The sequence below is a fragment of the Chrysochloris asiatica genome, unplaced genomic scaffold (assembly GCF_000296735.1).
Source record: "Chrysochloris asiatica unplaced genomic scaffold, ChrAsi1.0 scaffold00223, whole genome shotgun sequence".
NCBI lineage: Eukaryota > Metazoa > Chordata > Mammalia > Afrosoricida > Chrysochloridae > Chrysochloris > Chrysochloris asiatica.
The window spans coordinates 5,104,921-5,118,382 of record NW_006408741.1 but is presented as its reverse complement, the minus strand read 5'-3'; the positions used below and the strand labels follow the sequence as shown (position 1 = coordinate 5,118,382).

The 13,462-nt window shown below is 47.0% G+C and overlaps 1 protein-coding gene across 1 annotated transcript in view; it reads right to left on the bottom strand.

The window, feature by feature from the left end:
• The window catches only part of LOC102822913 (cytosolic acyl coenzyme A thioester hydrolase-like), a gene marked incomplete at its 3' end in the record, with an annotated part of 77,375 nt that extends 66,747 nt beyond the window's left edge, over positions 1-10,628 (bottom strand). Inside the window, exon 1 of the mRNA XM_006873126.1 lies at positions 10,459-10,628. Within this exon, the coding sequence (XP_006873188.1) occupies positions 10,459-10,628 (170 nt within the window). The remainder of the gene's footprint in view (positions 1-10,458) is intronic.
• Positions 10,629-13,462: the final 2,834 nt, after the last annotated feature.

Genomic DNA, 13,462 nt, shown 5'->3' with positions numbered 1-13,462 from the left:
GCATTTAACAACAAACAACAACATGTACTTGGGTATATGCCCAAGAGAAATAAAAACACATGTACACACAAAAACTTGCACGAGAAATAATATTCATAGCAGCCTTATTCATAATAGCCCAAAAATAAAAACCCAAAATTTATCAACTGATGAATGAAATACTATTTAGCAATAAAAAAGAAATAAAGTATTGATACATACTAAAGCATAGATGGACCTTAAAAATAATACGCTAAATAAACAAAGTGAACTGGGATGGTAAAAGCTTATGAGTCACCATCTAAAATGCAGCTATTTGGTCTCTCCCTGTCTGAATTTAAAAAACCCACTGCCAGTGAGTCGATTCGGACTCATAGCAACCCCATGTACGGTTTCTGAGGCGATCAGTCTTTACGGAAACACCAGCCGAGGAGCAGTTGGTGGGTTCTCACTGCAGTTAGCAGCCCAAAGCATAACCCTCTATGCCACCAAGGTGCAACGACTAGTCTCTCCCCATGTGGAACAAAGAAGAGTGAAGAAATCAAAAGCGCGTGGAAACAACTAGTCCGATGGACTAAGGGATCATGTGAACCTCAGTGTCCATGACCCTAAGACCAGAAGAACTACCACTACCAAGCACTCTGAAAGGGATCACATTAGAAGGTCCAAGATCGAATGAAAGAAAAATATCGAGCAAAACTCAAAATAATAATAATAAAAAGAGCATGCTTACTGGCCAGAATAGAGACCGGAAGAACCGCCGACACTATGGTCCTTAGTCACCCTTCAGGGCCTGGAATTAAACTCAGACCCCCTCACCAACAGCCTCCTCTGAGGCTCAATTTTCAGGCAAACAATAGACAGGTCTATAAAACAAACAGTGACTCTAAGGAGGTATGCACCCTTAGATTCATTAAGCATTTGACATCTAAATGGGCAGCTTTTACCCAAGGACAAGTCTGGATAGGTTAGGAAAGTCCGAGGAATGGAAATGGGAAACACAAGGTGGAGGTGACGTAATGATGTAATCAGTGACATGAAACAAAATACGTACAAATTAAATGGAAGACTAATTTTCTCTGTAAACCTTCAGAAAATCTGCAATAAAAAGTTAAAAACAAATGTCTAAAATAGGCAAATCTATGGATTAAAAAGTAGGTCAGCAGCAGATATGGGGAGGAAAGCTAAAGGGGACAGGGTTTCTTTGTGGGGTGTTTGAGATGGTGTCTGTATAACTCCATGACTCTGCTACAACATTGTTGTTGTTGTTGTTAAGTGCCGTCGAGGCGGTTCCGACCCATAGCGACCCTGTACAGGGTTTCTGAGGGTGTAAATCTTTACGGGAGTAGAAAGCCTCATCTTTCTCCCGTGGAGCGGCTGGTAGTTTCGAACTGCTGACCTTAAGGTTCGCAGCCCGATTCGTAACCACTACACTACCAGCACTTTAAATCGGTGAATCCTATGGGATGTAGAATTCTATCTCAGTACAGCTGTTACAAATAAAAAGGGGGTTGTATACGCCCATCCAGGGAGCATGGTGGTTCCATACGATAAGCACTGGACTACAAACCACAAGGTATGCAGTTCGAGCCTGCCAGCCGCTCTATGGGAGAGAGATGAGGCTTTTTGCTCCTACACAGACTTAAAGCCTCAGAAACCTTCTACTGGGTCACTGAGAGTCAGAATTGACTCGATGGAACATACACATACACACATCCAAGAAAGCCCCAGTAATGTTTTGAAGAAATAAAATATATGAAAGCCTCTGGTAAGAAGCTCAACACTACATCATGGGTTAACAATCTTAGGAGAAGAGCCTCCTCTGGTTCTGCCTTTTGATGCAAAATCTCAGTTTGACCTCCAGGGTGGAAAGCACAGATCCAACATGGGCAGGCTCGAGCTCCAATGACTGCTTGGCAGCATGTGCTTAGTGAGCAATTTGCTAAGACAGCTTCAGGCTAGGGTGCTTTGATCTCCAAACCTGTCTGTACCCTCAAAGGTCCCAGACTCCTTCTGTCCGGGCAGTCCACTTCTCCTAACAAAGCCCAGTGGAACCAAACAGTGCAGTGAAGGAAAACATGATAGCTTTCTAAAGGATTAGCATCAACATGGGCACACTCAGCCTCACAGATCACACAGTTCATGGAACAACCAGCATCCGGCGTCCAGTCCAAATGATGCCCCAAAATTCCTCCCATCCAATGGGCTGTCTTATAAGCAGGGATATGCTCCTGTCCTCCTACCTTACAGTGACGATACAATGGCTGGGTGGAAGGAGACCAATCCTGGTTCCCAGAATGGAAGCCCAGCCTCTTTTCCGGAGCCCCTCAGAGCCCCAGCACCCCAGCCACTGCGGGGTAGTGACTGCTTTCCCGGAGGCTGCCTGCTTGGTCAGGCCACTGAGGCGGAGAGCCCTGGTGAGCAGCTTCATCCTGGTTGTGTCAGCCAAACTGTTTAGCTCCTGGAAAGGAAACAGCCTGCCGTGGGGCGGGGATGCCTGACCACTCCCCCTTGGAGCCAAACCCTCTGGGGCCTCAGATCTTCTGAGCCCGCCCCGCCTCCCTGTGCCTCCAGTCATCCGGCTGTGTTCTGCTTCCGGTGCTCCCTGATGCTTCTCTGAAGCCAGGTGATGCCAGAAGCCGCGGCTTCGGCTTCGGCTTCTCACAGCAAATGAGACAGGGCCACAGTCTGTGTGTCTGGAGAGCTGTGATCAACACCCTCTCAAGGACCTTGTATCCAACCAACTGCTGGGCTGGCTAGGGAAGGGCACATTCCACCAGATGAAATGTACTTAGCTCGGCAGCCTGCAAGGGCTGCTGGGAGCCCTGGAAGGCTGAGGAAGCTACACAGGTACAGACAAGTCCAGGGTAGGCTGTGTGCCTGCAGGCTATGAATAAAGGTTTCCCCTTCCCTCCTCAGACAGAGTGACTCTCCAGTGCTACAGCAGAGCTGAGGAAAATGCAGATTCCTGCCTCCCACCCCACCCCACTTCAGCCCTAAGATTCGGAGAGAGCTGGTACAGAGTGGAAGTTAGGAGCCTGTTTTCCTTCTTATTCTTTAGTGTAGAATATACCCGGCCTCTCAAGAATAGAGACAAGAATGAAATGAATCTCCGGGTGCCTATCAAGCAGCTTCAAAACATGCAACTCAGGTATAATCTGGTTTCCTCTCTGTCCCCACTCACTCTCTGAACCAGGTTATTTTAAAGCAAATCTCAGACATCATGGCTTGGCATCAGTAAATAGTTTAAAAACCCAATCCCACTGCTATGGAACCCTCAGTTATTGCTAATTTGGTGGCTACTCAAAAAACTGAACAAATAATTACCATATGATTTAGCCATCCCAATTCTAAGAACACACCCAAAAGAAGTGAAAGTGGGAAGATACACAGAAAACCATACACCTGATATACAGTACTATTAACAGTAGCCACAAGGTAGAAACAACTTCATTGTCCATCAACAGATGCGTGGATAAACACAATGTGGTCTGTACAATGGAATACTATTGATGCCTGCTAGATGCATGGACCTTGAAAACACTATGTTGAGTGAAATGTGTTAAGTGCCGTCAAGTCGGTTCTGACTCATAGCAACCCTGTATAGAGTTTCTGAGGAGCAGCTCACGAGCTTGATCCGCAGACATTGCAGTTCAAACCGACCTTACAGCCCAGCGCATTAACCCACAGCGTCAGTTGCAAAAGGACATATATTATATGATGCCAATTACATGAAACAAATGTATAGAGAACAAAGATTATCATCTTAACCAGAGATGGTGGGAGGAAGGGGGAAAAGGGGACTCATTGCTTAGGGGGTACTGAGTTTCTGTAAATCGTGGTGGAATCATTTGGAAAAGAACCATTTGGTGATGGTTGTACAGCCTGATGGAACATAAGCGATGCCCGTGAATTAATTGTACATGTACAAAATTATTGAGTTGGTAAGTGTTTTGTTATATATATTTTTACCACTTTAAAAAAAAAACACCTGACCCTATCCAGAGAAGCAGCAATGCCTGAGATGAAGGCAGAGATGAGGACATGGAGAGAGAAAGCAGCTGAGTACTCTAGACTCATGGAAAGAGAAAGACTGAGTGCTGGCAGCCAGGAGGTAGATATGCAGAATGTGCCCTTTGGTTGGTTAAATTATTAAATATTCCTGAGTATTTTTGTGTACATCGCCCCCCCAACTCAAAAAAAAAAAAAACAGAGGGAATGGAAGCAAATACTGTTGAATGATGATGCATGGAAAAGATTGTGATCACTGTAATAAAACAATGGTATAAAACCAATGTTCTCCCACATAAACTATCACTCAATTTACAACAAAAATGTAAAAATCAAACAACCAACAAACAAAAAAACCCCACCTAATTATCCCTTAATACCATTAACTAACAAGAGACTGTCTGAGTATCTCCAATAAGCTCATAAATGTTTTTGGGAAAGCTGCAATTTACTGACTTTCTTCTGAAATATGAGATACATGCAGAAAATCTGTATATTTAATAAGCTTCTCTAGTTATTCAGATGCAGCTAGTCCATGAATATGGGGGAGGCACATAATTTGTCCTCCTCGCAGGACATCTCTGAGAGTGAAAAAGGCACCAGCTGAATGAGGCACCAGGAATATCAAGGAACAAGTGTGTTTACCCCAGTCTCGGGCCCCACCCAGAGAAGCCCCACCTCAAGAACTCAGCAGAGCACAGGGTGGTAGGTCCCACAGGGCAAAGTAACTTCTGGCCTGATAGACAGTAAGGAGCTGGCCAGGTGCAGGTGCCAAGTCGAATGTGATACAAGCTGCCTGTCCCACTTACAGGGACAAGGAGGCTGACCAGTAGGTGAATGTCAGCCTCCCCAACCACAGGATCCTCTGAAAGGCAAAGGGACCCCACATCACTAAAGAAAGGAACCAGCGCTGGGTTTCAGTTTATGGAATCTTCCGGAATACTAGCTCTGGGTATGACTACTAGAAATTAGATTCTGTGTTTACGAGTCCTGATAGCACAATGGCTAAACATTCAGCTGTAAACTCAAACATCAGCAGTTCAAACCCACCCAGTGGCTCCACAAGAGAAAAGACCTAGAGGATCCGCTCCCCTAAAGATTGTTGTTGTTGTTGTTAAATGCCATCAAGTTGGTTTCAACTCCGAGCAACACTGTATAGCATTTCCAAGGAGCGGCTTGTAGGTTTGAACGCCACATCTTGTGGGTAGCAATCTAGTGCCTATGCTACAGCATCACACCAGGAGGAAACCGGATGGAACAGTTTTACTCTGTCATGTAGAGTCTCTATGACTCGACAGCACACAACATGTTTTCCTTAATTTCACTGTAAAACTATAGGCATTGCTCCCACGGGAAACTGCTATGACACTATGTTGTTGTTGTTGTTGTTAAGTGCCGTCGAGTCGGTTCCAACCCATAGCGACCCTGTACAGGGTTTCCGAGGGTGTAAACCTTTACGGGAGTAGAAAGCCTCATCTTTCTTCCGCGGAGCGGCTGGTAGTTTTAAACCGCTGACCTTAAGGCTCGCAGCCTGATTCATAACTACTACGCTACCAGAGCTCCTTAACACACTAAAATCCACACCTAATCAATTAATGTTTATTGATGTATCTACCAGATGCCAGAACTAACTTTATGGCACTTACCAACAACTGGATGCCAGGAACTTTCCTAGGCATTCCTGGTACAGCTATAAACAAAGCAAGCCCTGACCTCATGAAAATTTCTAGTAGATTTGCAGCTAAGAGCATTGCAAAAATGGCAAAAAATCCACACAACACTCATAGAGCTCACTCACCTACCTACAAACAAAGGACTCTGAGGTTATCTATCCCCTGGACATTGTCCACATCAGAGTCTCCCTCCTTCAAAATGGTTGGCTGAAACTGACTATAGTTCCCCGGAGCTTCCTTTCAGAAATTTTTCCTTTCCAAACACTTACCAGTAAATTTTATGGAGCTCTGGTAGCATAGTGGTTACGAATCGGGCTGCGAACTGCAAGGTCAGCAGTTCGAAACTACCAGCTGCTCCGCAGGAGAAAGATGAGGCGTTCTGCTCCCGTGAAGATTAACAGCCTCGGAAACCCTGTGCAGGGTCGCTATGAGTCGGAACCGACTCCATGGCACATAACAACAACAACCACCAGTAAATTTTGAGTTTTAAATCCCTCTACATATTGCACTGTCCCATAAAGTAGCCATCAGCTGCATGTGGTTATTGACATTGAAACTAATTTAAATGCAGGGCAATTAAAAATTCAGTTCTCCATCTCCTGGCCATATTTTGAATACTCAGTAGTCATCAGTGGTTGCTGTTCCTACCAAGTGCAGTCAAATCAGTTCCGACTCGTAGTGACCTTGTTTCCCAGGAGCAGCTGGTTGGTTTGAACCATTCACTTTGAGTTCTTATCCTACAGTACCACAATGGCTGCCATATTGGACAGTACAGCTACGGAACATTTCCATCATTGCAGAAAGTTCTAGTAGACACTACTACTCTACAGCGTCATACTCTGAGAGACAACCTGTTAGAGGAGATGTTCTTCAACTTTAATTTGACAGGCACTCAGGGAGCGTCTAATGAGGAGGGGGCGGAGGACTCAGAGGTGCCATGTTTAAGACCCCAACCAAGCAAAAAACTAAACCAGGCTGAGCATTGGGAAACACAACAGCAAGAATATCTGGTAGGAAGTGATTCATGAAGCCAAGTCAAAATCGAGGTCAAGGCTGACCTAGGACAAATGCTTTAAATGAGAGTCTCGTTTTCTCATCTGCAAAGTAATAGAAGTGGGCTCAGAGACCTCTAAAGGTATTTCTAGACCTGATTTTAGAACTCGGAGTCCAATAAGAAAAATAGTAACTCACTAACTAAACATTCACTAATACTACCCAAAATAAATCACAGAGAAAATGCCCTTTTAAGACCTTAAATGTTATCACAGAATTTGTCTCTCTTTGGTAGAGACCAAATGAAAGAAGAGATGGCGCCCCACAGTGGCCTGGCTGTTCAAAGTTTGGGTTCTGAAAAGCAAAACTTCCCTTGTGAGCTCAAGTTTGTATGCGCCAGGGACTGTACTAAAGGGAGGAATCCTCACAATAACCCTCAAATGGGCACTATTATTCTTCCCAATTTACAGATAACAGGTAGAGCAAGGCTAAATAACTTGCCTAAAGGCGAAGCTAGGATCTAAAACCCTGACAGTCACCTCCTGATCCCAAGTTACACTTTGCAGATAAAAGAGCTACTATTTATTTTTAATGGGTCAGTCATCCTGCCAAGCACTAGAAAACCTGTTATTTTTGTAAAACCTCCCAACCACCCAGGAAAAAGGGCAGACACAGAAGAGGTAAGCAGCATGCTTCATGTTACACAGCTACTAAGTAGCAGTGGCTGAATTCACACCCAGACCCAGGACTGCAGAGTTGGGGCTGTCACCACCACCCTCCCCTACCTTTAAACCACCTGGTCCTTCAACAAAGGAGTTCTGGTAGTAGAAGGGCTACGAGTCAGGCTGTTAACCTCAAGGTCAGCAGTTCAAAACTACCGGTCATTCTGCAGGAGAAAGATCAGCAGTTCAAAACTACCGGTCATTCTGCAGAAGAAAGATGAATGTTTCTACTTCGGTAAAGATTTACGTTCTCATAGATAGCATGGGGTCACTCTTAATTGTCTAGGATGGTGGCAATTTTAGCATCCTCTCCTTGCTGTTGTTATTGTTATGTGCCGTGGAGTTGGTTCCAACTCATAGTGACCCTGTACAGGGTTTCCAAGGCTGTAAATCTTTACGGGAGCAGAAAGCCTCCTTTCTCCCGTGAACAGCTGGTAGTTTAGAACTGCTGACCCTGAGGTTAACAGCCTGATTTGTAACCACTAAGCTACCAGAGCTCCTTAGTTCGAGTGCCTGAATTTTCCACAGGCTGATTTCCTTCCTGGGTGCTCTGTGATAGAGGTATCCAGTGAAGCCTTGTTAAATTCATAGGTTTGGCTGTCCAGGGGAAGGAAGCTCTTCTTTCAACTCAGGGTGTTGGCTCAAATGTCCTTAAAGGGCTCTCACTTTGGTGCATCCATTCACCAGGGTCCTAGGTTTCTCCACCCCAGCCAGGTATCCTGCTTCATAGGTTCCTTGGCCAAGTCAGCCACTGCGAAACAACAGGCAATTATGAAATGAACACGGTAAGAGGCAGCCTTAAAAAGCTGACACCACACACACACACACACACACACACACAACCTGTGTTCACATGGAAATATCTAAAGCTATTCAGAAATCTGGAGATCTACAAAAGAGCTTCAAAAATTTGTGAATAGGATGAAAAGATAATGGCATTTTTCCATGAACTTTTGGAAGCACTCTCCCATTAACTCTAAGAAGCTGGTTTTAAAGGGACAATCTAGAGACTATTGGGAAAAGGAGCCCTGGTGGCGCAGTGGTGAAGAACACCATCACTGATGGAAAGATCAACAGTTTGAACCTACCAGCTGCTCCTCGGGAGAAAGATGTGACCATCTGCTTCTGTAAAGATTATACTCTTGGAAACCATATGATGCAGTTCTACAGTCTTATCAGGTCACTGAGTTGGAATGAACTTGATAGCAATGAGTTTAGGTTTTAAACAATGGAGTCCCGGTTAAAAGTGCTCAACTACTAACTTAACTACCCAGAGGTGCCTCAGAAACCAGACTCGGCAATTTGCCATGAAAACCCTACGGTGTAGTTCTACTCGGCACATGGGGGTCACTATGAGTCGGAAGTGACCAGACAACAACAACAAATCTATTCATCATCCTGATGAAGTAAATCAAAGCCCAGCCTTACAAAGATAAATATTTTATTTTATTGGGAAGAGTGGTGGAAAAACACAGGATCAGAAGCCAAAAGAGCTGGTCAGAGATTGACTCTCGGGCCCTCAGGAACCAGATGTTCTAATTGAGTTACTCAATGCCCACTTCCTCCACAGCACAGCATCAAATGTGGATCCCAAAGAAACAAGAGGGAGCCCAAGGTCAACCAGCCAATACAGCAAGCACTATGAGAGGACCTGACTCCAAATATCAGTCCTTTCCAGTCCCTTGGCCTGGAGTCCCTGGAGAGGGTGGAGTCAGTACAACCACATAGCCCATAACAAAACAAAGCTTTGGAGGAAGGCTCCCTCAAAGATTGCCTCTCTCTAGAAAAGTCAAAACTGACCTTCATGTCAGGAAAGGTACTAGACCAAGCCAGAAGCCTAGTCATCCCATTTAGCCAACACTATCTGCCTAGCCTGTTCACTCTTTCAGATCAGTGAAACAGCACTCCTGGGAGTGGTCCGTCACAACCAGGGGTGGATTACCCAATAAACAAGGTAAGCATCGGCTGACTTGTGCTTATTTACTAAATCTGTAGTGCAACGTTTCAAGGAATTTCACATGGAAGATGTTGCACAAGAGAGACACTATTGCAGGCCTACAACTGCATGTGCACACAGAGGTGACAAGACCGCTCTCCTTGCCTTACTTAAGCTCACACTCAAATGACAGACTTGCCTCCGCTTCCAATTCCACCGACAGACAACCTTGAAGTTGTCCTCTCCACTTTCTCTGGGGAAATGAGCTAGCTTATGATTTCCAGCTTCCCCTGGGGTGCCATATCCACTCACCCGCTGGTAGAAGGGGAGGCACTGGAAACACAACCCTCTGCCCCTATTGTGTAAGACGCTCCTAGACACAAATGGACCGTCCCCTTTCTTAGCAGCAAACTGAGCAGAGGAGGATATTATCTCTTCTTCTGTTTAATACTTTATTCTAAAAGAAAGGGAGGCCCTGAACAGGAATGGATATATGCAAGCACCCACTAAGGAAAACCAATCGGCTCTAACGTCTCCAGTCGCGGTCACTCAGCAAGCAGGTCACCGCTTTTAAATGAATTTGTTTTGCTTTGCACGACAGCCCAGAGACAACAATCCTGAATGAAGAAGACCAACGGGATCCCTGGGGTGAGGCGCCAAAGCACTAGGGCATCCAGTGCATAGAGACGCTAGGAGAGTGCCTGGGGATGTGCCCTCCGACCACTGCCAAGGGAAGGGGCCGGATGAGTAGCGATCCTCTGATTGCTCACTGAAGAGGCCTGCACGGCCACCGCCGCCGTGCCGCCGCCCTCCGGATGCAGACTGAGGCCGCAGGAAGCCATGCACTGCGAGGCTGCCGGCTCCTGCAGCACTTTTGGTTAACGCCGGCTCCAGCGCACGAGTGGGTATCGCGGGGAGGGGAAGGAACTGAGTCCAGTCTAGCGCGGGGACCTGGACCCTGAAGCAAGGCCCCACCCGCCATTTGCCGAGTAGAGGGGGACAAGCAAGGCCAACGGAGTTGGGGTGGATCCAGCGGGGCAGGCAGTGAGGACCCGGGATTCGGCCGGCTCAGACGAAACAGGCCGGGTTGGTGACTTGGAGCCCTCTGCCACTGCTCCGCGCCACCCCCTCCCCACTCTCTTACCGGCAGATCTGGATGGCGGATGGGGTCTCTGCGACAGAACCCGACATGCTGGCAGCAACAGCAGTGGTGGCGGCTGGAGACTGCGGGAGAGTGCAGGTGTCTGGCAAGCCTCGCACAGAATGAATGAGCCCAGGCGGCGCCATGGAGGGGGAGGGAGGGGGCGGAGTCATAGCGTCGTCAAGGCGGGGCCTGCGTGCCGCGGGCGAATCAGGCTCCGCCTCGCTCCTCAAGCCCCACTCCCTGCCCTGGCCAGCTCCATGAAGGCCCCGCCCCCCGGGCCGCCAAGGCCGTAGCTGGCTCCTGCGGGCGCCCAGCTCGAGCGGTGGCGACTGTTGCGGCATGTCGCCGCTTCCAGAAGATTCGGCAGCCGTTGCGGGGCGCCGACGCCGGGCCAGGCCCTCGGGCCGCTGCGAGCTTGGCCCCCACCCGTCCACTGCCGAACCTTGACCCTGAAGAAACCGACCGTCAGGGTCCAGATCCGTGTCGCCGCGAGTGCGCTAAGGCGGCGCCTGGATTCTACCTCATCCTTGCGCGGTTAATATTTACTTTGGGCGGTCCCGGCCGCCGTGGGTGGAGACGCCAGTTCTGGGCACCTCGTGCAAAAAATGCCTCTGGGGTCAAAAGCGGAAGGTCTCCGGGCGCCTGGATAGGCTTTGCCGGCAGAAACGTGAAGTGCACGTAGCGCGCTCTAGACTCTCCTGCCCATTATCCCTCATCCTACTTCTACCATAAAAGAAAACTGAAGACTATACGCCCAGAACAAGTATTTATTGCAGAACTGCTGTGTCACCGTCCCACGAGGAAGCTTGTGGGTACGAAAAACGGAAATAATGGGCTCGCTCTGACTTCAGGAAGCGACAGCGGCATCGACACAAACCATTAGGAAGCGCTTGTCTACACTGCTTGCCACAAACCGTCGTGCCCCTCCTCTGGGCCGGTTCTTCCGAAAAGACTTCCTGGGTCAGCTGAGCATTTCCTGGGGACGAAAAGTGCTGCAGAGGGGCTAGGCTAGCCCTGGAGATAATCTGTGTTATTTCATACGGTTGTTGTTAAGTGCCATCAAATCAGTTCCAACTCATAGCGACCCTGTATAGGGTTCCAGAAGATTGATTGGTGAGCTTGAACTGCCGACCTTCCAGTTCAAACTGACCTTGTGGTCCTGTCCATATCCTACAGTGCCACATGGACTTTTAAATGGAGTCTAGGCCAACCATAAAACCAATAAACAACATTCTTATCAACTGAGAAAAGATTGAAGTTGTCAAGGACTTCATTCTTCTTGGATCAACTATCAACACTCATGGAAGCAGCAGTCAAGAAATCATAGGACATACTGCGTTAGGCAAATCTGCTGCACAAGACCTCTTTAAAGTGTTGAAGAGCAAAGATGTCAGCTTGAGGACTAAGGTGCACCTGACCCAGGCCATGGTGTTTTCAATAGCCTCATATGCATGCAAAAGCTGGACAGTGAATAAGGAAGATTGTAGAAGAATTGATGCCTTTGAATTGTGGTGTTGGAGGAGAATACTGAAAGTGCCATGGACTGCCAAAAGAACCAATAGATCTGTTTTGGAAGAAGTGCAGCCAGAGTGCTTCTTGGAGGCCAGGATGACTAAACTTCCGTCTCTCTTACTTTGGACATATTGTCAGCAGGGACCCGTCGCTGGAGAAGGATATCATGTTTGGTAAGGTGGAGGGTCATAGAACAAGAGGAAGACCCCCAGTGAGATGGATTGTGCCAGTGGCAGCATCAATGAGCTCAAGCATGGCAACAATTGTGAGATTGGCCCAGGATCGGGCAGTGTTTCGGTGGATGAGTTGGTACCAACTAGATGGCACCTAACAACAACAACAGGCCATCTATGGCACAAAACCTACCCCCAACTATTAAAAACTTCTTGTGCCAGAAATTCAGAGGCGGGGTTTTTGTATACATTTTGTATACATTTGTCCTGGTGTGATACTGTAGAATAAGCACTGAACTGCTAACCGCAAGGTCAGTGATTCAAACCCACTAGCTGTTCATTGAAAACCCTATACAGGATCTCTGAGTCAGAAATGACTAAATGGCACTTGACAAAAACATACATTTGGGAAGGATCATGGTAGCTCTGTATGATAAGCACTGGACTGAAACCACAAGGTCAGCAGTTTGAACGCACCAGCTGCTCCTCTGGAGAAAGATGAGGCTTTCTGCTCCCGCAAAGACGTACAGTCTTGGAAACTCCATACAGGGTCGCTATGAGTCCGTACAACTCAACAGCACTTAACAACAACAACAGCAATACATTTGGGAATCCTGGTATGGTACTGTGGGGTAAATACTGGGTTGCTAACCCACCAACTGCCCCTCTGAGACCCTATACAGGGTCACTATGAGTTGGAACTGACTCACTGGCATTTCACAACAACAAACAACATACATTTGGGTATTTTCCAAGTTTTCTACAATGAACAATAATTGGTTTTGTAGTCAGATTACAAAAATAAGAATTATCAACTCCAGAACTCAAGCACAGGCCTGCTTCAGATCCTTCCTGCCTTAGTGACCATGGGGCAGCCCACAGCATGTTCAGAGGGGGCTGGGTGCTCACATCTTCAGATCTATTTATGCTTTCCAGATGATTACAGACACAAAATTGTTTTTTTAGGGTACATTAAGTTGAAGCAAGCATCAGGAGCCGCCAAGCTTACTTAACAACCCTCATCCCAATCAGAGTTCCTTAAATGGTTAAGGGCTAGTGACACTGCAGAATGAGTACTGAGTTGGTAACTGCCTATACTGGGTCACTATGAGTGGGAACCAACTCAAAGGCACTTAACAACCACAACAACCAAACAAAAAGTTCATACCACTTCATTCCTGTTTGACGCCCTGTGGAGAATTCACATTTCCACCCCAGATAAGAGGCTCTGTAGGACAAGAACTGGACTGCTAATCACAAGGTTGGAGGTTCAAACCCACTGTTGTTGTTAGGTGCCATCAAGTTAGTCCCGATTCATA